Here is a 24,376-nt window from a genome sequence, read left to right as displayed (position 1 = left end):
CATCAATGACAGGCAGGCACTGAGCTGCCATCCTGCTGGAGAGGGAAGCAGACTCAGAGGAGATGGCTATCAGCACAACAGGAAATTGTGATATGCAGCTGTGTCACCCATCCCTGCTCCTGACAGACAGTGCCTGCACATGGGTACTGATAAAGCCTGAGTGCTCCTGAACTTCATCTCTGCACAGTCTCTAACTGACCTGGGCAGTGGCCATGAGCTGGAGCAATGGATGTTCTGCTACTTTGAAACATAAACTTTAAGGGATTTAAAGATTTTAGAGGAGCTAAGATTTTAGTTAGGGATAAGCCTTACTAGAGTTAATTAAAATAAATGAGTAGGCCTTGAAGTTAAGAGTTAGTAGTTAACTCATAATTGATTGCTTGTCAACACAATGTTTAGTTAGCTGGGTTTGTAATGAAGAATATAAAAACTGACAAATAGCTTTTAGGAACATAAGACAATTGTGGGCCTCCTCTGTTCTGAAACCAACTGAAGACAGGCAATGGGAGTTCTACCAAGGTTCATTTGTCATATTTGCATTGAAAAGGTAGAAAAGTCAAAATTAGGAAAACTTCATTTACTTCCTCATTTTGGGACCCCTCCCCATGAAAGGGACCACCGGCCCATTTCAAGGAACAAACTGCGCATGCTTAATAGCTTTTGGAATGATTAGCATAGGAAGCGAGGAATGGGATGTACTAAATGATGAATATGTATTTGTATTTTGGGTATTCAATTCTTGTGTGGATAAAAGGACTCTGTAATCATTGGAAAGGTGCAGTGTGCATTTGGGAGCTGTCCCACACGCTGCCCGGCGCCGCAATGAACATACACTTTCTAACTTTAAAACTGTTAGAGAGTTTCTGTCCGTCACAGTTGGATATCAGTACTAGATCAATATCCATATTTCTTTAATAATTCAACTGAAAGGCACTGGCTGAGGATGCTAGAAACCCAAAGCAAGGGGAAAGAACCAACTCCCAAATGGCTTTAAGCAGGTGAGAGGCACAGACTGGAATACAAATGTGCACTTGCCTAGAACAAGGAGCCATTTGCAGGCAGGTCAGGGCAATGCTGGGCCTGGTGACCTGGATCTTGTCAGTGACCCACCAGTTCTGCTGCTCACTGGGGGTCTGCATATCAGAGTGACCAACAGACACCCAGCAGCACCATGATTGTATTTCTCATTACAGGCTGATTTCATCCCCAATAGGACCAAAAGCCTCAGCATGGAGACCCTGGTAACTTTTAGAATCCCTGAGAGAGAACAGAAGACCTGCTCTCTGGTTCTGTCAGAGTTCCCTGCTGTCTCTCTCAGCTGCACAGCTGGGATTGGGACTGGCAGTGCCTCTCACAGCCACCAACACAACAACCCCTTAACAGCCACTTGGCAGAAGCAGTGGTGACCCTGGACACTGGAGCAGGGCTGTGTGCAGGCTGCACACTCACCTGGCAGTCACACACAGCTCACCATTCAGTGCCCAGACTCAAATTTTACCCTGTATCCAAACATGTGTTTTCCTAATCCTTCTGTTCCTTATGGGGTACAGATGCTATCCCTATAAGGTGGGAAGGAGCAGCACAGCTCCTGAGAGCACCTCTGTGAGGGCAAGCACCCACCCCAGAATGTTCCCAGCTCGCCCAGGTTCCCTTCCCACAGCCATTCCCCATTAATATGAGTGATGGTTTCCAACAGGCACAGCTCTGTGGCACAGCTGGGCTGCACCACAGCAGAGTTCTCTCAGTGATATCCAAGTGACCATGAAAAAGGCAGCGCTGTGTAAAGAGCTGCTGCAGGAGCAGGGCCACAAGGGCTCCACATCTGCATTTTAAACACTGCCCACCCCACCCCCAGGCAGTAACCCTTGCTCCCCAGGATGCAGATGCTGTGGAAGAGGATGGAGTACTTTGAATTTGCTTGCAGATGGGAATGTGCCAGTCACACTTGACTGCAGTTATGTTGAAAGATTTCAGAAAAGCCTCACTCCTGGCACAGACGTAGCACTGCAGGATGGGAGAGCTGGCACTCAACTCACATCCTGCTTCCAAGAACTGGATCCTTTCCCTCCCTGCCTCCCTTATTAAAGCATATGGCTGCTGTCAAAGAAGCTGCAGTCTCTGCAGTGCACCTTCTGCATGAATCCTCTTATCAGCAGGGGATGCACCACTTGTCCCACAGCTGATGTGGCTTGCACAACTCCCCAGAGGACAACTGATTTGGTGTGCACCACCACCCTCTCAGATGTGCAAGGGGAAAACACCCACTTCTCAAAAGGGAAACACCAAGCCACACAGAGGTTTAGCTCCAGGTTCCTTGGACCCACACTGGCAGAAGTCTAAACTCCAGTGGTTTGAGGGGGGGTCCCTGTGTCACTGCAGGCATCTAGGTCATGACACTGGGCAGTGTGGTCTGAACACCCCTCTGCTCCCCACCCCTCTGCTCCCCACCACAGCACATCCAGCACTGGGAATTGCAACCATCAGCACTTCCATCAAGACACTCGACCACTGACAGCATGTCACAGCCCAGGGCAGGTCTGGGACCAGGAGAGCAGCTGCAGAACAACCACAGCCACCCAGACACCCCTCTGAAGGAAAGCAGGGTCACTGCCCACCCTTACCACTACTGTTACAAATGCTTTAAAGAGAAAAGAAAACCCTGACAGGAGCCAGGCATTTAAGCTCTTTATAAAATTAAATCATGCCTTCAATTATGGCAAAACACAATAGTAGATACATAATCTCCAGAAGTTTAAATCCATAAAATACCATCAGCAAAGCTGCTGTGACTGGTGAATTCCCAAAAGGCACCTACAGCAGGGACACAAGAGCAATGTCATTTGGCCACAGCCCTTTCTCTGAACACCCTGAAAGACTTCCTGCATGCTACCATGGCACAGGGGTCATGGTCCCTTAGCAAGACTACCCCAGGCAGGTGAGGGCCAAAGGAGCCAAATGTCAGGGCCAGGGCTACACCCAGCAGAGCTCTCCAATTCCAAGCTATATCATCCCTGCTTCCAGGGATTCCCCCCCCCCCCCACTTTGAAATAACAGTGCTTTAAGATCTACTACTCCAGAAGACTGAAGGCTCCCATTAGCACCTGAGAAAGACTTACCTTACCTCAACACCTCAGCTGTAGGGGAGAACATGCCTACCTCAGAGTCTGATATGGAGACCCGATTGGACTCTATTGTTGGTCTCCTGATTATACGTGGGGATGGCCCTGTGGCATAAGGACCACAACCTGGAGTGTTGCTAGAAGCCAAATAACCTCCTGATGATCTTTCCTGAAGGGACAGCTTCCTACTTGATAGACCAGGTCTGGTTAGAGGTCTCTTGGGAACATGCCTCAAGTGAGCATCTTCTGACTGCTGGGAAGGCAGAAATTCATTGATTGCCACATCACTGCTGACTCCATTTCTTTGGATGTCCTTTATGTTATCAGAAAAGACTGTGTCATTTTCTTCAGGGTTGTCTTCACCATTTTGGTCCCTTCTGTCTGGGACAACAGACACATCTATGGCTGCCACCCTCTCCACCAGTTCAGTCTGTGTGTCCATGCCTCCATCCACGACATTTGCTGGAGAGTCCCCCATGGCTGTGTCCAGCTTGTTTGCTCTCAAATGGTCACACAGAGAGCAGTGATGTTAGTGCTCAAAGGCTCCATGAAATACCTGAGAGGAACCACAAACAGAGGTAAACTGAATAGAAATGTTTACTCAACACAAATATAACCAGTCATTTCTGCCTTCTTCCAGCATGCAAGAAAGTGAAGGCAAAACACTGGCAGGCTGTAAACAAGGTACAAACACTCAGGTTAAAAGGCAAACCCAGGCATTGAGCTAGACAGCAAAGAGATAAAAATGAAATTTTATCTGATGTGTAACAAGTGCCACAGCTAAAGAGACCTTTTCCTTCTGTAGCCAGACCCACAGAGCTTACAATAGTGGGAGAAGCATCCCAACAGCTGAGGGCCAAGGGTCGAACTTTCAACCTCTTGAGTTCTTATTTATAGGAGACAAGAGCTTCTGGCATGTACTGAAACCCAACAGGCACAACAACAACTCCACAGCCATTTAGGGCTCCGCAGTAGTCTCTGTGCTGCCCTGTAGGGCCTTAAAGAGTGTCACAGAACGGCCAAGCCTGGTGACTTCCACACTGCCATGTGCAACATGGTCAGCAAAAGCAGAATTTAAAAGCAAATCCAGTTCCAGGGTCAGCCCCTGGCCCTACACAGTTGCAGTCTGTGTGCAAACACATGTTAATGTTGCTGCCCACTGTATATAAAGGCTATAGTGATTTGCAAATCAACAATACTTAATGATTAAAATGTGGTGGGAACCAGCTTTTCCTCAGGAAAAGACCTACAGAACACAAAAGTGCAATACAAAGCTAAAACTGCTGCATAAAATCGCTGTTTCCTGGATGCTAATTTCAGTCTCAATTTAAAACAGATTTCAGTCTTCCCAGCACAGTGCAGAGCAGGAAATGATCCTCTGCAGCACATGGCTGTCAACATTTAATCGCCTCTGAAGATGCAGCACTGCATCATTTCATCCCTGTGCCCAGCTTCTGGGGATAGTGGAGGAGCACTTCACTCACAGCATCCTAGCCTGCATCCAGTGAATTCCAGAGTAGGCTTAACCCTGAATTATTGCAACCTGTGGTTCTCTGTATTCAAAGCAGGTTGTGCATAAAACCCCTGCAAGCCAGGTGACACTTGCAGCTACATTTCATTTACATGAGGAGAGGCTGGGGGTGAGCCCCATCCAGCATCAGCCTGGGAACACTCACAACCCCTGTCAAGGAGCACAGGTTGAGCTGGGCTCAAAGCTGCCCAGCAACGCTCAGTTAAACACACTACAGTGAACTCTGCTGCACAGGGCTGGCCTCCTGAGTCCCCCCTGGCAGCCAAGCTCAAGCAACCTTTTATATCAATGAGAAAACCAGATTAAGATCTTGACTGGAGGCTTCACCCTAGGTCATGTGCCAGTCACAGGGAGACAAGCTGGGCACTCGGTGTCACAGAAAGGGAATATCCAAATCTAAGATGTTCCTCTCCACATCCCCCTGTTCACCTCCTTTCCCCCCTCCTGTCTTTTCTGCAGGCTTGCCTGAAACTAATTGACAGAAGTGTCACTCACTCAAAACAGTAATGAAATGGTGAGATCAGCTTTAAAAGCTTCTATTAAAACTATATTTAAACATGTCAATCCCAAAGCACAAATCCCCTTTGGAGCCAGGGTGCAGGCACTGGGGGTGGCTCTCAGCAGTGAGGGAGGGGTTCAGTGGGGCTCAGCCCAGCACACACTGCACGTGGTCCCACAAACCCGGGGGGAAGCAGCAGGAGCCTCCCCTCTGCCAGACCTCCCTGCTCTCCAAAGCCCCAAAGCCAGGCTGCAAACCAGCAAGCCAGAAGTGACCCTGCAAAACCCATTTGTGGGAAGCCCACCAAGGATTTGCTGTCTGCAAAATGCCTTTGGGAAGTCTGGAGAGCTTCTGAGCTAAACAAGGAGCATCAGGTCAGGGCTACTGCAAGCCTGCGGTCACCCCAGTTCCTCTGCAGAGGCTTTCCCTGCTCTGCAGAGCCTGGGGAGCAGCACATTTCCCACTGACACACGTGGGAGATGCCTGCATGCTTGGCTCTAGGGGAAGGTCATCTCCTCAGCCCAGGGAGGCACAGTCAGTCTCCAGCCCTGCCTGTGGGTCAGGGCTTCCCAGGGCTGCTCTGCACCAGCCCCATCCCTGCTGTCGTTAGCCGCTGCCAGGGCTGGGCTGCAGCTCTCCTGGCAGGCTGGTACATCACAGAAATCATTTTACATGAAGGCAAGGAGGGAGCAAAAATGCTTCCACCATTTAACCCGACTTGCCCCAAGGATAGGAGGAAACCTCCAGGCCACCCTGTGCTGAAAGCTGTTTCTTCTGCCTACAGAGAAACAAACCACCTTTCCTTGATGCAGCTTTAGCCCCTGGACAGTCACAGCTCACCTCACCCCCAGGCAGCACCAAGAGGAAAATGAATCTGCAGCTGAAGCCTGCAGCTCCTTCACCTTCTTCCCTCCTCCTGCCATGAGGTTTTCCCCCTCTGTGGGAGCAAGGGGAAAGAAGAATCTGCCCATGTTGCTGTGTGGATGGGTGTGAAAGCCCAGAAACCACCCACCTGGACTGAACATTTGGGAGGCTCATGCTGCTCAGCCAGCAGGAAGAAAGGCCAGAAGCACTGGGAAGAGCAGCCCAGCAAACAGTGATGCTTGTGTCAGTCACCTGAGCAGCTCCTCAGCACCCAGAGCAGGCACCCAGGGTGTCTCCCCCTCAAAAGCTGAAGCAAACTTGCTCAGTTCTAACCCACAGCAAAATAAATCCTCAGCTAACTGACAACTGAACTAGATAAACTGAAGATAAACCCCATAAATCAGTTCATCCCATCAAAACAAAAACAGACCCATACATTGCTGAAACAAATAATACAGTGCGGCTAAAAGCAGACTTCAAATAAAATAATTGTTCATCTGTAGAGCTGGGCTTTGTTTCAAGTTCTGCTGTTTTGAAGGATTCGTTTTCACTGATAAATCCTCCAAAACTGTATTGGAAAGAAAAGATTTCTGAATAAGCAAATCAGTTATGTGCAGCCCAGCCTCTGAGTGCATAAACTCAGTACAAAAGGCAACTATTCATTTCTGCAAGGCTAAATCAATGGTGGATTTGCAGTTTTTCAGGCTGTGGCACAACCATACCTTGCTGTGATGGGAAATCCCAGCAAACAGAACTTCTACCACCACCATCTCCCAGCTCCTGCAGAGCTTTGCTGTCCCTGCTGATCCCCCACAACACTGAACACCTGCTGTAGAGCAGAGGATAATGCTGCAGACAGGAACCAAAACTGCAAACAAGCTTATATGAGCAAAATTAATTTACTTACAGATATCTTATTTACCATTTTTCCCTGTAGCTATTCCTCTGCTGCAGGCAGATTGCCACTTCAACCATGATTTTCACAATATATTTATCAAACGGCTGCATATGTTTCCCAGACTGGCACTGAGCAGAGAATGGTACAAAAAACCCTTTTGAAAGGAACATGATCCCAGAGAAAACCTCTCTGTATTTTATGTGGGAGTGGGAGATGAGAAGATGCAATTCATTTTGCTGCTCAATAAAGTATTCTAAATCATTGTTTGAAAAATAAAAAAAATGTAAATGTAGTTTACTGCCTGCTCCATCCTCATGGCTAACTAGAAATGTTCCTATCAGGAAGGATGGGGAAGCTAAAAGGCCCTGAGCCACAGCAAACCCAGTTTCATTTCCTAAATTTGCTAGAGACTGTAAAAAACATTGACTTTATGACTTTATTGCAGTTCCAGGTTAAGAGGAATGGTGCTGCTTCTCCTTTGTGTCCCTGAGAACCCACCTGCCCTGTGCTGAGGTCATTGCAGGAAAAGAATCCCAGTGAATAACTACTGTAATGAACATTTGCACAGGAAGGGTTCAGGCAGATTCTGCTGCTGCTCAGTCAGAGGCTGCAAGTGCTCATGGCTGGCATCCCCCATCAGGGATGTCACCCTGAGACCCTCCCTGCAGGCACATCCTTTAGCTACTCCTGACCACACGAGACCCACAGGCACTGTCACAGAGAGAGCTCCCAAAGATCACAGCAGCTTCACTCAGTGCTTCACTGTCCCCCAGCAAGGTCAGGGATCAGGCCAGGTTCTCCAGTCAGTGCAATGATCCATGCTCCAGGACTGGCTGCCTGCAGAGGGGATGTCACAGAATTCACACAGAATTCACAGAATCCCTGGGTTGGAAGAGACCTTCAAGATCATCGAGTCCAACCCAGCTCCAACATCTCAACTAAACCCTGGCACCCAGTGCCACATCCAGGCTTTGTTTAAACACACCCAGGGATGGTGACTGCACCACCTCCCTGGGCAGGCCATTCCAGCACTTTATCACTCTTTCTATAAAAAACTTTTTCCTAATATCCAACCTATATTTCCCTTGGTACAGCTTAAGACTGTCATCCCCATCATCAGCATCCATCAGCTCAGGTGAGGCCCCCCCAGGAACCCCCTCCTGCCTGGGGCAGAGCTGGCAGCACACCTATCACCCTGTTCTTTTGAGAGTTTTAAAGTTGTTCTAAAAGGCTCTTATGCCTTCTGATGTTTACATATTTCTACTGAATTTTCTCACACTGTTCATATAAACAATGATTGTTTTGCATTCTTCTTTGTGGGTGGAGAGAATTGATGGACTGTTGGTTTGAGCAGTGTGGTTGGAGAGGTGGCAGTTTCACCCTCCAATCCACTGTCACTTTTGCTATTGTATACATTACGGAGTCAGAAAATAAAATCACTCTTTGAGTTCTTTTCTTTTCCCCTTTTACATCTAGCATCCGTGTGTGAGTTATTTTGTGTCATAGTGTGACAATTGGAGAAACTTTCAGATCTTTAAAACTCTCAAAAGAACAGGACAACACACACCCAGCCCTGTCCTGTGTGTTTCCTTCAGACATTGCCCTCAGCAGCATGGCCACGGTGAAGAATCTGCTCTGACAGCTGTCAGCAGCAGCAGAAACTGCCTGTGAGGAGAGCAGCAGCACGTCCTGGGCTGGGCTGCCAGGTCCTGGACAGCTCCTCGGATGACACTTTAGAAGTATCAGGTCAGCAAGTCCCTTCCAGAGCCAAAGCTGTCTCCTCACACCAAGCAACACAGATCAGGAGTATTTCCATCCTGGAGTGTCTCCTGTGCTCCCAGTTCTGCAGGACTCCCCCAAGCACTGCTACCCTGGTATGAGGGAGATAATTCCACACCCCCCACCCTGACCCCATTGACTTTTTATACATGTGGGAGGTACACCTGTAGCCCCAAGCCCAGCCAGCTCACCCCAATACAGAATCACACAATAATGAGGTTGGAAGAGACCTCTAAGGTCATCAAGTCCAATCTATGCCCTAACACCTCACCTAGACTACAGCACCAAGTGCCACGTCCAGTCTTTTTTAAACACATCCAGAGATGGTGATTCCACCACCTCCCTGGGAAGACAATTCCAGTACTTTATTATTCTTTCAGTGAAAATTTTTTTCCTAATATCCAACCTGTACCTTCCCTGACATAGCTTGAGGCTGTGTCCTCTTGTTCTGTCAGTGCTGCCCGGTGGAAGAGACCAACCCCACCTGTCTGCACCTCCCTTCAGGGAGTTGTAGAGAGCAACAAGGTCACCTCTGAGCCTGCTCTTCTCCAGGATAAACAACCCCAGCTCCTTCAAATATTCCTCACAGGGCTTGTGTTCCAAACCCCTCACCAGCCTTGTAGCCCTCCTCTGGATGCGCTCGAGCATCTCAATGTCCACACCTTTGGTCTGGAGAAGTTTGAGGGGAACTTGGGTCCCACAGCCATGCACTGGAGCAACATCCGAGCTGCCACAAACCCCACAAGCAGTTTGCAACACATGGAACTTCAGATATAATGCACCAGCCATTTATGGGTCTCACTGCTATGGTGGGAGAGCAGCCAAAGGGTTCATTTTTCCTGCAGTAATTAAATTCAGAGCATGTTGGCATACATTTCAGCTCTGCCCACCCCTGGTACACCAAGCAGGGCACCTGAAGGTGAGCTTGCCTCCTGCCCATCTCCACTCACACTGCTGCTGCCAGGAATCAGGCCTTGGAGAAGCCAATGAGCTTCTTGGCATCTGTGAAAACCAGTTTCAGACATTGCTGGCCAAAAGGCAGCCCAAACTAAGAGGCAAAGGACAATAAGAAGCTGCATCTCTGTGAAGCTGAAAAGAAGCAAATCCCTGCAGTCTTTGCAGAGATAATGAAGACAGGTGTACACTGCTCATTTGGACTGTGTCCTCCCCAGGAAGGGGCAGTAATCACTTTGGGTACTAATTTCTGACTAGAAGCAGAAGACATGAACACAACTAAATGATAAATAAGAACATACTGTTGGTGCTTTTTGCTTACACCCCATATGTTTGCTTTGTCCTAGGGCTCACTAGGCTCTTGTTTCAGAGCACAGACAAGCACATCTTGCTGAGAAATCACTCAATCCTGCTGTAATCATCCAGTCCCTCTTCTCTCCACAGCTCTTGGCAGTGAGCCTGGCTGTTGTGCCACAGCTGAAAATCAGATTTGAAGTGAGGTGCTTTGATGATTTGTGTGAAGCTCCTTGCACAGCTTTAGCAGCAACCAGGGAATGAGAAAGAACAGCAGCTTCTGCAATTCAAGCACTGTGTGAGAAGTCTGAAAAGCAAGTTCAGACCCCTTTTCCTGCCAGACTTCTTAAATGACAACAAACATCTCCAGACCACAGGCTGGAAAATGCAGCATTCTACCTCCTCCTCCTCCTCAGTCCTGTTCAAGGCAGAGTGCCTTCCAAAGGGATTTTGGGGCCAGTTCTGCCCCTGAGCTACAGACAACAAGCAATCCAAGGTGCACAACTCTGTGCTTGTCCTGCTCCCCTCTCTACTCCCTGAGAGGCCCCATCTGAAGGCAGAATCTGGGGTTTTGATCTGATAAAGGACTCAGGTTTTCATGACCCTGGATGTAAAGTATACATGCACATGTGATACACAGGCTGAGCTCAGCAGTAATCTCCTGATATTATCACATAAAAAACAGAAGCTACACACCATGAAGGCCATGTAACCACTTTTAAGAGCAATTAATACCATATTTAAAATAAGTTTTGAAACTAGCCAGGATGATGAACCAAGATCTCCAGTCTACCAACCTACAATTCAAGAGATAACAATCACCTTGTGCACAGTCCTGAGCCAGCAAAGTTTTACAAAAGATTTCCCAACTGCATTATATTTCATCCCTCTGTGTTCTAATTATATGGTTAAATACATTTGCATAATCAGATGCAATTACACTAATTGCATATATAAGCAATAATCAACCAAAAATTACTCTGAAGAAAAAAGTTTCTACTTAAGGAAATTTCTGTAACAAGAAAACTGAGGAATGCCAAATCTATCTAAGTGAGAGTAATATTAACATTAAACACTCCAGATAATGCAGGTGAAACAGGAGCCCTGCCAGAGCATTATCTGAGTGCAGCTCTGTTGGCACATGTTAACCATGTCTTTGGTGGGGACAACACCAAAGAACTGAAGAGGAGTTGTCCTCCTTTGTACTCAAGCCCTGGCTACAAATGATTTTGGTAAGACAGGTTTGGCTGCTGTGTTTTATTGTGTTCCATAGTAGAGGTTCAGCAAGACTTGTGGCCATCAGCTCCTGCTGCTAGACTACATTCACTTCTGCTTTAATCTCTTAAAGCTGTTTTTCAGTGTATGAGCATCAGAGCTGCTTTTATTTTGCAAATTACAGCTGGGAAAGCACGAGGAACAAGCAATGAGAGGCACTCAGCCCACATATCCCACAGCTTTTGCTTTCAGTGATGCCAGGTGCTGTGACTCACCATCTCTGCAACAGCCCCAAGTGACCACAAAGCAGCACATCCCAGCACCCAGCTCCTCACAGGCTCTGGTGACAACCTGAGCTTAGATTATAACAAATCCCATTTGCCCTTGTGACAAGGGACACAAAAGCCCTGTGGGGGAAGGACCCTGCCACTGTGCCAGCCTGATCCCAGCTCCTGACATGGTGGCAGTGAGGGATGGGAGGATGGAGGAGGTTGGTGTGGGCAGAGAGCCCAAGTCCAGTCCTGCTGTGTGACCACCAGCCTTAGTGGGTGCTTTGCCTCACTTCCAAGGGACCCTAGGGACAGCAATGTGAAGGATTTTGGCATGTTAATATGCACACACAGCCTGGACAACATGGGCACCCCATCTCAGGTGTCAGGGGAGAACAAAAACTCAATTCTAAAGTTGCTCTCAGCTGACACCAACTCAGACCTCAGAGCCTGCCTACTCCAACCCCTTCTTCCAGTCACCATCAAGAGTGCAGGAAATACCCCAGATGCAACCTGCATGCTGCACAGGGAAAGCTGATGCCCACAAATCCCATGGCAAAGCAGCACCTGTGAGAGTACTTGGGGCTACAGCTTGAGGTGGGCACAGACAACAGCAGCTCACACAAGGGGATCCCCTGAGGGTCAGTGCAGGACCTGTGCCATGGAGAGAGCAGCTCCTGGGGCTGAACATGAGCAGGGGAGAGGAGGAGGAGGAAGAGGAAGAGGAGGAAGAAGTGCCATGGCTTGCTGTCACTTGCTGGGCTGAGAGGCAGTGATTCCCAGGGGAGGAGGCAGCCATGGCAGGGAGCACAGCTTGCTGGAGGTGGATTTAAACAGCCAGTGAGGGGGTGCTTCAAAAAATAACTGAGACTGTCAGATTATATGAAAGTCGAAAGACTTAAATTATTTGTAAAATACTAACAAGTAAGGCAGTAGCCAGGCTCTATTGATTAATGAGCAAAATAACTGCCTCAGAAGCAGAGAGGCTTTAATATTTAGGGCTTTCATTGCAATAATGACTTTCCAACCATCTGTACCATTGACAGGTAAATGGCAGGTTAAAGAAAAAGAACATTTTCAGTTGTTCTAAGGGAAAGAGACTCCTCTCTGTTGAGCCATCTTCTGCTGCAATGCATAATGAACCTCAAAATTGCCCCAGAAGATGATACAGACTCATGTATCACTGTTTGGTGTGATAAACAAACTGAAAATGAAGAAATCAAGAGGACCTGAACAGCATCTCAGTCTGCAAGGGCTAAGTTTAATATTCCACAATGGCCAAATCCCCACTGATCTCCTGGGAGCAGAACCAGACACTCAAACCAAACCTGTCTCTAAGTCAGTGCAGCTACCAGAGGCTTTGGGTGACTTTGCTGGACAGCAGGACCAGGGGAGCAGCAGGCAGCCTGTGGAAAACACCTCTGTGGCACAGAGAGAAAGAAAAGGGAATAGAAGAGAACCAGAACTGAAAGCAGAATTCACAGCAATGAGCTCATGCACAGATTTGTGTGAGCAGCCACAGCACAAGGCACCTGCCCTCTGGTTTTAGTGTAAGGCCTGGTTTTTTAGTCTGGTAAGCCCAGCCTGCAGCAAAGGCTCTGGAGGAGCAGGGAGCCTGCTAGCCAGGCAAGCCAGCTCTCTCACACACACCAATCTGTCACCCTGAGGAACAGAAACCAAGTGCACACAACAGCTGATCTTGTGGGACTGCATCCTACTTCCACAGCAGAGCCCATGAGATATGCTAGTAATTAAATAAATTAGGGAGGAGGGAAGTTGCACACCTGGAGCTGTACAGACAGGCTGCTGCTTTAGCAGCAGAGTCTCAGCCCAAGCTGCACATTGGCACTCGGATGGTTCCAGGATATCTCTGCCCTCCTTCTCAGTTTATTCATTTCACCAGCCAATTTCTCAGCTCTGCCTGCCTCCCCTGCACCCACTAGCACCTTCTCTACTGACTGCCATGGATAACTCTGCTCTCCAGGTGCTCACAGAATTTCTCTTGCTGCTCAGTACATAAGAATTCAATGACAGAAAGCAAATCACTGCAGAACAATGCTGCTCATTCAGTTTAAGAGCAGCATAGTGGGATCTGGGAAAGGACACGTACAGATCACCAACACAGCAAAAGAATTCAGCATCATACACCTTTGCCAGGCTTAGATCTCACAGCACAGACCAGCACTGTTTAAACAATTGTTTAAAAAGCATCCACAAGGAGCTGAACGAGCCACCAGGCAGAACAAGTTAGCATTTATATATGTCAGGTCTTAGAGGTTTATCTCTCTCCCAGATAAGGAGAAAGCTTTCAGCTGCCTTTAAGAGATCTGGAGGTATTCCAGGGGATATATCAAGTTGCTTAGTTCTGTAAGCCAGCTGCAGTGAAGTCTTTTCAGCATTTTAAAAACAATAATTTCCACCTGTTCCAGGATTGCAAATCTGCAATAAAAGTGTAAGCACAGAACACTGCAGGCTTCCTTCTTCCCAGCAGTATAAACACGTGTAGATATTTCTATTCAAGGTGATCTCTGCAAAGAGTTTTAACCAGAGATATTATCCCAGTCCCCATCTCTAAATGTCCCTGGGCTGAAGGGCTTCATCAGCTCTGCCAATCTGTGTAGCCCCAGGCAAGGGGCAAAGCACAGAACTGCACAGGGTAAGGCAGAACCAGTGAACTCTGTATGACAAGACAAATGGACTTCAAATTCAGAGCTCCAAGTATCTGTTCTATTTCCACATGGATAACTTCCATCTTCTGATAATCCTCACGTCTTCAGAAACCCCAGGACTTGAAAACATGTCCTCAGATAACCTGCACAGTATCAAAGGCAGCAGAGAGGCTCTGGACAGAGGGAACAGGCTCTGGGGGATGAAGAACAGATCCCACAGGAGTCAGAACCAGGTACACCACAACAATTACCCTTGTCGTGCACATACTACCCACACTTGGAAATGTAAAGGGTAGCAGGCTTCCCACTTCCTTTGAAGCCTTAAGCTTTAGCCCTTTAAGCCTAAATGCACTTTCAAAACCCCGAGGTCAATGACTGGAGATTATCCAGGCAAAGGCTGCTGAGGAGAAAGCTGTTCTTTTGAGTCACTGCAATGCTATTCCTGAAATTCAGGCTGATGACAACTCAGCATTTGTCAGAGTGAAAAGGGCTTTACAGCATCAAAGGGCCAGCAATAGTTCCCAGGTGCAGCTTTAGTTAACACACAAGTATGAAAATACCACCCCAGGGCACCCTAATTCCACACCAGTGAAAGGGCTGAACCCAGGCTGGGGTTCCAGGCTGTCCTGGGACACCAAAGCAGTGCCCCTGCTCTTGTGGCTCAGGACAAGTGCTGTGCACTGTACTCGACCAGCTGGGCTCTTTCTCAAGTGTTACAAATGATGCAAAGCCACTTCATTTCTGCAAAGCCAAAGGAGCAAGGCAAGCTTCTGGTCACCAAGTCAGCAGGTGCAGGAGCAGAACAGGGAGTAAATCTGCTGGCAAGGAGGCGTCCAGACAGTTTTTGACAAGGCAGGGTGTAGTCCTGCCTTGCATGCCCCAGGGAGCTGCGGGAGGTGCTGCCCCAGCTGCAGGGACACAACAGACACAGCCACACAGGGCCATCCCTCTGCACAGTCAAAGCTCCTGGCAGCCTCTGTCCTAGACAACAAGGCAATGTGTGTATTCTATTTGCCATCTGTTGGAGGTGTGGCAGTTATCTTCTGTTAATTGGGCAGTTCTCTTTATCTCTTCCACAAACCAATCCTCCCTCCGGGGAGACATCTGCTGTTAATGGCCTATTGAATGTCACTGCATGACTGATAGAAGTCAAAGCATCCCATTGTGAGATGCTCCGCCCAGAGGGAGGAGCCAGGCATTCCTAACTGGATATAATCTGAGTTTTTGGGACACCAGACTCAGCCTTTTTGGCTGGATTCCCAAGAGGAACAGCTGGGTTTTTCCACTGGACCTTCAGAGGAAGACTACACCCTTTTCTACAGGATCACTGCTCCAACAGAACCACATCTGCCACTCCAGGAGGACTGCAGCCACAATTCCAAATGGACTGCTACCAACACCCTGACCAACAGGGTGTCAGGTTGTATTCTGACTCTGTCGGTGGTTTTTCTTTTGAATTATTGCATGTATTTTGTTTTCTTTTTCCCTTTTCCTAATAAATTGTATTTCTGACTTGGAGTCTCTCACTGGTTTTGCTTTCAAATGAGAACAGCCTTCCACCTGGCCTGCAGCACCTTCCTCCTGCTTACAGCAGGCAAAGCCAAAACCTTGAAAACAAGAGAGTTAGAAGCCACCAACCTCCATAGGATTTTTGGGCTCCTCTCTTCCCTGCCCTGAGCTCCACTCCAGCCGATACCACTTCCAAATAAAACCTGAATTTGGCTGTTTGCTGCTAAATTTTCAAGGCTGGGGGGAAAGCAAACACTGTCTAAGAGGAAAGGGTGGTCAGGAAATATAATCTGTGCAGTTTAATAGCAAGCAAAGACATGTGGAAGGATGGGATGTAGTTTACAAATGTGATGAGCATCACTCCCAGAGCCTGGCCTGACCCCAGCCCAGGAAGAGAGCAAAGAAGGAAAACTCTGAAGCCAATTGACTTGGGCACTGGTAGCAATACCTGATCCCAACAGCTGTATCCCATGTCCTGGAAGACATCCCTGTGGTACAGGTCAGGGTGTTGCTGGCAAATGAATTGCACCGCTCTGGCTACTCAGATATCCTTCTCCAGTTGCTATGGGAAGAAAAATCAAAGAACAAGACTGGTAACTATGTGAAAAAACTAAGGAAAGCATGTGTTTAAAAGCCCTGCTGGCTGCCAGCCAGGGTGCTCAGCACCTTCCAGGTTGTATCCCAGAACAATTAGTCTGTATGCAGCCACTGAGCTTCCCAACACAGTGCTCACCTCTGTGATGGAGATGTTGGCTCCACTCCAGCAAAACACTTAAACACATTCTTGAACTTTAACTATGCTCTCAGGACATCAGAAGGGATGATCACCCATGTGCCAAAGCGTGAACAGAGAAAAATCTCAGCCAAAAAAATGTGGAAATGCTCATAGGAGTGTCTGGGTAAATGTGTTCCACATGTGTTTGAAAGAGAGCTGCCCAGTTACTGTGGGAGCCATCCCAGGGCTCCTTTCCCAGGAGGAGAGGAGGCCAACAACATTTTCTTCCACATTTCCATTTTCTTAGGCTAGCAGGACTCTTGTCAAGGCATTATCAGAAATAACTCTCATTGCATTAATCCTCTTAGGAGGGGTTTACCTCGATCCATCTTCCTTCCTTTCACCAGCACACACTGCAACTCAGAAGGCTCTGCCTGGCCAGTGAGGAGAGGTGACTCCCTTGGAGGCAGCTTTTGAACTATCCTCATCTGGAAGGCTTTTGGTTCAGTAACAACAGCAAAACACTGATATTACTACTATTACTCCTACTGTTATTGTTATTATTATCATAATATTATAATGTATTATACTGTTATTTTGCCTTTGAGGCTAGCAACTATAGGTAAATTAGTTAGGTAAATTTTAAAAACATTTTAAAACACAACACAATAAAACCCTTCTTCTGCAATTAAGAGACAAAGCAAACTAGAAAACTTCTTGAGGAAGTGATAGATTCCTCTTGACTTGAATTATCTGAGAGGAACTGTTGATGAAATCCTCCACACCTGTGACCCAGGAGATCTAGCACAGGCAACTATAGAAAACTGAAAACCTACAAGCCTGTGAATTATTCTCTATTACTTGACAAAAGACACTCATAGGAAAACTATTTTTAGCTTTCCTTCCACCGGTGCTGTTTAACAATAAAATCCAATTCTTCAGTTGTTTTTGAAAATCTTGCCTAATACATTTCCACAGTGCCTGTCACCTGCCATGACCTACCTGTGTTTTACAGACAGTGCCCACTCACCAAGGGCCAAAACCACATTTACACAGAAGAGTTAGGAAGAGGCACTCTTGCTCAGGGTCACCCAGACACCACCTCAATGGTCAGTGAGAGAATGCCAAATTTCTGATTCCTGAACTCTGCCTATTTCATGCACCTTTGTACTCTTCCTATAATGAACACACCTTTGTAAGAGTAGATCTCTAACAACACTACATCATCATTCCTGACACAAACCAAAAGTGGGCTTGTGCAGTCAGTGCATCCCCGTTTTCAACATTTGAAGCAGAGATAAGAGTTTAGCCACATCCAGCTTAGCAAAGCCTGTGCCTAAGCCAGCAGCAAAGCCCCAGGTCACGCCCTGTGTGACTCTCCCAGCTCAGCTGCAGCCCAGCCACAGTGAGGTGCAGAGATCACACTGTGCCACTGAGCTCAACTGATCCACCAGGAACCCACATCAATCAGGAATAATATCAGGAATTGCCTGCACCATGTTTGTTGCAGGATGACTGTGAGATCAGAGAGACAAAAGTTCAGAAAGAAGAAGAAAAATCCAATCGGTTTACTTGCTATGTAAAGCTTACAGTGGATTACAAAGGAATTTCCCTAGGCTCTCAGATATGCTATTCACTTGCTTACACATGTGCATGCTTCTGAACAACCATAACTCAATTTCATCAATATTTTGGTTATAGAAAAAATATAATTACATATAAATAAAAGTTGAGAACGAAGTTTTATTTGCATAGCAATGCTGACTGTTTCAGGGGGCAGCTTCCATCTGAGGGTGTTTTTACTCACTGCTGGTGGCACAGGAGTTTGAGAGTAGGCTCAGACTTGCACCTACCCACAAAAGGAACTCACTAGATTAAGCTGAGAACAAAGCTTGAGAAGTCTTATCTAAAGCCTGAGATCACTCTGCCTGACCAGGAAGCAAAGAGCAAAATTCAAGTCTTACATTGCTGTGGAATTAAGGAAAATCTCCTGGGATGCACCATACTCACAAGGTAGAGCTGTTTCCTCTTCTGTCTGATGAAATATTCCATCAGGTTCTAGATGCTATTAAAAAAATTGTCAAAGGCAGGGGTGGAATTTTCAGCTCATCTCCACCCATCCCATTCTGGAAGCACCCAAAAGAGAATCACTTATTCTAAAAGTGACTAAGACATGAGTCATCTGATGAGTAAGCACATTGGCTCTGGAAATCTTATTCAATCCATGACCATATCCAAGTCATTTCATTACCTCAACCATTTATCCATTTTATACATTAATGCAGTAGCACTCCAAGGCCAGGAAGAAGCTCTTGTTTCCAGCACCAGGGTAATTGCAGCTTATATTGTCCTGCTATGATAGACAGAGCAAAGCCAGGAAACCCTGTAGAGCAAAACCTCATGGCAAACCTGCATTACACAGCACTCTGAAAGTCAGCTCTGGAGATGCCTCCAGCCTCAGCCAACACTTGAGTTAAGCTGTACTGGCACCAGCCCTTGTGCAGCTCAGCACCCTGCAAAGGCAAACCCTGCCCTGCTCCTGGCAGCAGGATGCCAGCAGGGCTCACTGCAGGCTGTGCCAGGACTGCAGCCAAATGCTTTCAGCCTCCTCCTGTTACTCTCCCAAAAACTCTCATATGAAGCTGCAAAAGCATTAAGTCAAACCACTAATGAGGCTTAAATATCTCTCCATTCTGGAGGAACATGAGCACCTCACAAAGCAAATTTGCTCATCTTCACAAACATCCTGTGGATACGTTCACAGGCAGGGAACTGTGCTGGGGAGAAGATGCAATCCCCAAGAATCCTTCTTAACAGACCCCAACAGATACCTTGATGACTTTGAAAAGCTAGCTTAAGATCCAACAGGAGAGCTGTGGCTGATGTTGCCCTGCCCTCTTCCTAAAATCCTGGTGAGCACATGAGTGAGGTCTGGTGTGGCAAGCACATTTCTCTCTCTCTCAGGATTTTTTTATTGAGGTGCACAGAGAGAAATGAAAGAGAAAACTATTTCTGCTCCTTGTTTTTCTCTTGTGGAATGTGTTTGGAGAATTGTTTACCCAGAGTGAGCGCTTGGTTGGACCATGGTGGATTGTTTGGGCCTGACAGCCAGTCGGATCCACCTGTGTCTGGGCTCTGGAGAACAGGGTCACGAGTTGTGAGTTAGTTAGATATGATAGTTAGAGAAAGTAGCATGCAATATTTAGTATCCTCTTTTATATAACATATTAATGTATTATAACATAATTATAATAAAGAAATCATTCAGCCTTCTGAAATGGAGTTAGACATCATCATTCTTCCCATTGGGTTCGCCGACATCTACAACAGTCTGGTCTCTTGGATGAGGTCTCTGGGCCTTGGATGGCCCCTCACACCCCAGCCCCAAGCCCAGCAGCAGTGATGCACCCAGCAAACAGCCCGGGCAGCCCCCAGAATGATGAGTCTGTTCAGCCTGGTTTACAGCCCCCTGCACAACCTTTCTTCAGGGCTGCTGATTTCTCTGTGTTCCATCAGCACAGCACAAAATGTACACTTGTAAGTGGAATAAGTTCAAAGGACTAATTTAAGTTGTTCCACACCATTCCTCTGACATCACACTATGACCAGTGTCTTGATATTGCATTTCCACAGCTTTAGGTTTTCTGAATCTGTCAACAGACTCACAGGAGAACACAGCCAGGGTTTTCACCTGAATGGCCAGCCCTGTGAGCATCTGCCTTAATATAAACAAGGGTAAAAGAACAGAGATTTCCCACCAGGGGCTGAATTTGCCATTTGCCTCTGCTGGACTATACATTAACAGTTGCCACCACCCACCTGCTTCCTCCATGGAGCCAAGGCTGCTCTGCCTTCATTATTCCCTTTGGCACTGAGGTAAGCTTTTCATCCCTTTGCTCTAAATGCAGTGACCACAACTCAGAAACTGAGGTCAAATAACAAGACTTAATCCCCTAAACACAGCCAGCCTTGGTTTCACAGCTGCTGTGCTGGTGTGGCAGTGATCCTCCTTGCCTGAAACGTTAGACCATGTCTGCCCATGGCTCCTGACCACCTTTCTACATCCCACTTCCCTCCAAGAACTTCAAGTTCACCACAAAATAATCTACTAAAAGGGAAGATGACCCACCTCTGGAAGCAGAATGGAAGAAAGCCCACACAACAGGCTGGCCTGAGGATGAAGAGACTTAAATACAAAGCAACAGCCCAGAAAAAGTTTGATGTTACCACAAAGCAGCAGCTGCCAGCACTAATGAAGAAAGATGAAAAGGCTGAAAATCTCCAAAAAAGCCCCTTACAGCTGCCTGCAGGTGCAGGTACAAGATTAACACTGGATAAGCTGGTTTTGAGCACTGTTACAGCAAACACCTCTGAAGCTGTAGTGGGTTGACACTCACCCCCAGAGGGTTTGGATGGAGGTCCTCAGACTGACAGCTCAGCTGTGACCAGAGCCCAGCTGCTCCCAGGATGGCACATGCACTCACACACACCTTCCCAGACATCTGTGCACACAGGATAAAGGGAAGAGCTGCAATCCCACCAGCAATACCATCTTCCACTGCTCTCCATGGCCATGGAATGGGATGCACCAACAAAGTCTCCAGGAGAGAGGAAAACCCAGCAGCCTTCAAGAAGAGTGCACAGCAGCTCTAACACAAATCCACCTCACATTCAGGCAAACACATCCTGCCTCTCATGCTAAAGGCATCCTTCAAAATAAAATTCCCACCTCTTTTGCTATGCTTGGAGCATCATGAGATCTGTCTGCTCCCTACTGGGATAACTGCTCCGTGTGTCTGCCTCTGCTCAGCCACTCTCCCAAGCACCTGACAGGGCAGCAAGGATTCACTGGCCTCCTCCAGCTCCCCTGGCCATCACTCACTGGCTGCTGGAGGATTGCAGGCCAGCATGGTGCCATGGCCCCTTGAATTTATGCCTATGGAACTGGTGAAAAGGGAATTCAAGGACAGATAGATCCTCTGAGCAAAGAGCTGTACCTTGGGGGAAGAGAGAGGCAGGTAGAAAGGAGCTTACTGATTTCCTTAGTCCCTTTCTCTGGGAGTTCTCTACAGAGGCCTAAGGACAATCTCACCTCTGCAAACCCTTCCCCTCTGCTGTTTGCATCCAGCCCATGGGCAAGGCAGGACTGCCCCCATGGTAACCAGCAACACAATACCACAGCTCTTTCCTGGCCACTCAATTCAGAGGAAAGAAAAGAAGTAACAGGAAAACATCCAGGGTAAAACACTTTATAAAGACCATCAATTACAAGCCCCCCCATTTCACTCTGCACAAGTCCCAGAGAGGTTACACACTTCACACAGATTTCTCAGCCACTGGGAAGGCTCCTTCCCACCCCACCATAAGCACATTAGTGAAGTCAATAATGAGAGAGCTCCCCAAGGATGGATCTGTGTGCAGCCACCACCATCCTGTCCCACTGCTGGCACTGGATCTGCTCCATGGAGGGGCACTGACTGCAGCCAAGGCAACTTCACTGCCACTCTGTTTTAAACAACCAGAGCTCTCTGAAGTCATTAACTCATATAAACATTTCAGATCTCTTTAGGGAGCTCCATTTTTACAAGCATTCACACATGAAAAGCAAACACTGAGTGCATTCAAGAAGAGATAGAATCAAGAGAGGAAAAAGCTTCTGCTATAAATAGTGGAACATTTCTTGTATTTTGTGCCATGCAGTCTTTAAATCCTGTTACCTTCAACATCTGCATCTTCACTTTAAATGTTCCGCTTCCCCATTCTGCTGCTGTAATTTTCAGAAAGTCAAAGCAGGCCAGAGCATTTGTGGTCTGCCCAGGGGAGACTTGTCTGGCTAAAAACTTGTGCTCTTTCCCCTGCTTCCCCATCCTTCTCTCTTCTGTTTGCTGTATCTTGATTTTTAGACAATAAGTGAGTCAGGGTCTGTCACCAACCCTATCTGTGTACAGCACCAGTGCCATCACCCAGTATGAACCATTAACAATATAACTGCAAAATTCTGGTTGTACAGGGGCTGCCCCAAAGCTCATTGGAAAGACATCTTTCTCCAATGGCACATGGACCAGAGCCAGCATGAGCAGAAAAGCATGATTTGCAAAGGTTACTCTTTGGAGAACACAATCATGCCTGATTCTCCATCAGAATGTCTTTGCACTTTCCAACAGACCAAAATAAGTGTGTGCACAAGTATCTATGTTTTTATCAAGTGTTCTTGGCATAGGAAGCATTTTGATGCCATGGTGATGAGTGCATCTTGTGAGCCCTTAAACACAATAGAGATAAACCTGAAGCCAATTAGGAAAACAATACTGCTGAGCTTACATGATCCACAGCTACTCTGAAAGGGACAAAAATTTAACTCCTATGGAAAAGATCAAAACAAAAACCCAGATCCATTGTTAAACAGATTAATCAGACTCTTGGAAAGCTCATGAGGGATTGGGTTCAATCTCTGCAGCTGTTATTAACATAAGCCCTGTACAGCAATAACAAAAGGCCTGCCTAAGTCCACTCTGCTGTTTACTTTGCAATGAGACTCTGCTTGGGCTCACAGCATTTAACACACACACACTCTTCATTAAGGGGACAGGACAAGAGGAAGGATTTGGCTGAAGTTTATAGTGTAGCAAAACAAAACTCTTAATGGCCCTTTTTATAAGGGTAGGACTACCAGTATGGAAGAAAACAGAGCCCCAGTGCCAGCAACACCTTTCCTGATCCAGCAGAGTCTGGGCACAATGCTGTGCAGGGCCCCAGCCCAGGTACAGCAAGAGCCAGTCCTTTCCCAGGGAGATGAAGCCATGTCAGGAGCCAGGGATGAGCATGTGCAAAGTGAAGAAAAGCACATTGTGCTGGCTGGAGTGAGCCTGGAGTGGATGGAACAGCATCCAGCCCGGGGCTGGGAAGGCCAGGCACAGCCACAGATGGACTTAGGGCAGGAAGGCTCCTGCTCACCAGTGCAGCAAAGGTACAACCAAGAGAAAGGAGCCTCAGCACAACTCCAGAGTGGCTCCCCACAGCTGCAGGGATGGGATGGGCCCTCGTGTGCCAGTGGCTCCCAGGAGAGGCTGCAGGGACACACTGTGGCAAATGGGTTAATGGCATCCAGAGATACCATCAGCATCTTATGAGAAGTCTCTGCATAAGAGCTGACAGGTAAGAGGAGCAGGGGAATGACAGCCTGCTAGAAACAGCATCCTGCACCCCTCGATGGGTGTTGATCATACGCTCCCCAAAAATCCCCAAATTAGAATTAAATACGACGCTGCCGCCTCCAGAACAAAAATTATTCATTCCATAAAAAGCATTTTCATGCATCTCTCTTATGACTCTTCCATTCCTCTCCAGGCCCACTCACTCCTCTCCTGCAGAGGAGTGACTTGATGAAGGAACTTTTCTGATTGCAGCATTCTGCAAACTTATTCTGTGGAAGGGTTAAATGAGCATATTCCTGCAGGGATGGCCAGTGCCAGAGGATAAGGTGACAGCAAGGGAGAGGGGATTCCACCCATTGCAACTGAGCATGGCATCTATTTTGCTGAAGGCAGAGGGAGTCCTGTCACCCCTTCCACTCTGATTTTATCATACTGTTTTTCAAGATGTGCAGATTAGAACTAAGGAAGTATCTCAACACATGCTTCACATGCTAAAGTCTTGTTAAAGCTAAGCAAATGCTTAAGGACATGTATTGCTTCAGGAAGCACTGCTGGATGGGATCTGTGCTTTACTCACACCAGGTTTTGCATGAATCCAAGAGGTTTTCCAGGCACAGCTCAGGAACCTGGGCAGGAATAGAGATGTTGGTGCATGGTCTTACATACAGTAACATCTAACAATGGATCCAGGGAGCACATGGAACCAGCAGGTTGCTGGAGTGTGCCCTGTGAGCCCATGCATTCAGAACCAGTTGCATGGCTGGGGCAGTTAAGAGCCACTGGTTTTTCATGCACTTCTCTTTTCCAGCCTGGAGGAGGAACCACTGCTGTAGAAGCAGTGAAGAAGCATTGCAGAAATCCCTGCTGGCAGCCCAATGCTTGGGAGCCAAGTTGAAACTCCTGACTG

The 24,376-nt window shown here is 47.3% G+C and overlaps 1 protein-coding gene across 2 annotated transcripts in view; it reads right to left on the bottom strand.

Moving 5' to 3' along the window:
* Positions 1 to 24,376, bottom strand: part of CAMKK1 (calcium/calmodulin dependent protein kinase kinase 1) — a 97,526-nt gene that overhangs the window by 53,549 nt on the left and 19,601 nt on the right. For both annotated transcript variants that reach the window (XM_053961439.1, XM_053961438.1), the window contains exon 2: positions 3,157 to 3,675. In XM_053961439.1, coding sequence (XP_053817414.1) covers positions 3,157 to 3,597 — 441 coding nt within the window. In that variant the 5' untranslated portion in view covers positions 3,598 to 3,675. The remainder of the gene's footprint in view (positions 1 to 3,156; positions 3,676 to 24,376) is intronic.

Source organism: Vidua chalybeata, chromosome 20 (assembly GCF_026979565.1).
Source record: "Vidua chalybeata isolate OUT-0048 chromosome 20, bVidCha1 merged haplotype, whole genome shotgun sequence".
NCBI classification, from domain to species: domain Eukaryota; kingdom Metazoa; phylum Chordata; class Aves; order Passeriformes; family Viduidae; genus Vidua; species Vidua chalybeata.
The sequence above is the reverse complement of the archived record's forward strand: the minus strand, read 5'-3'. Positions and strand labels throughout refer to the sequence as shown.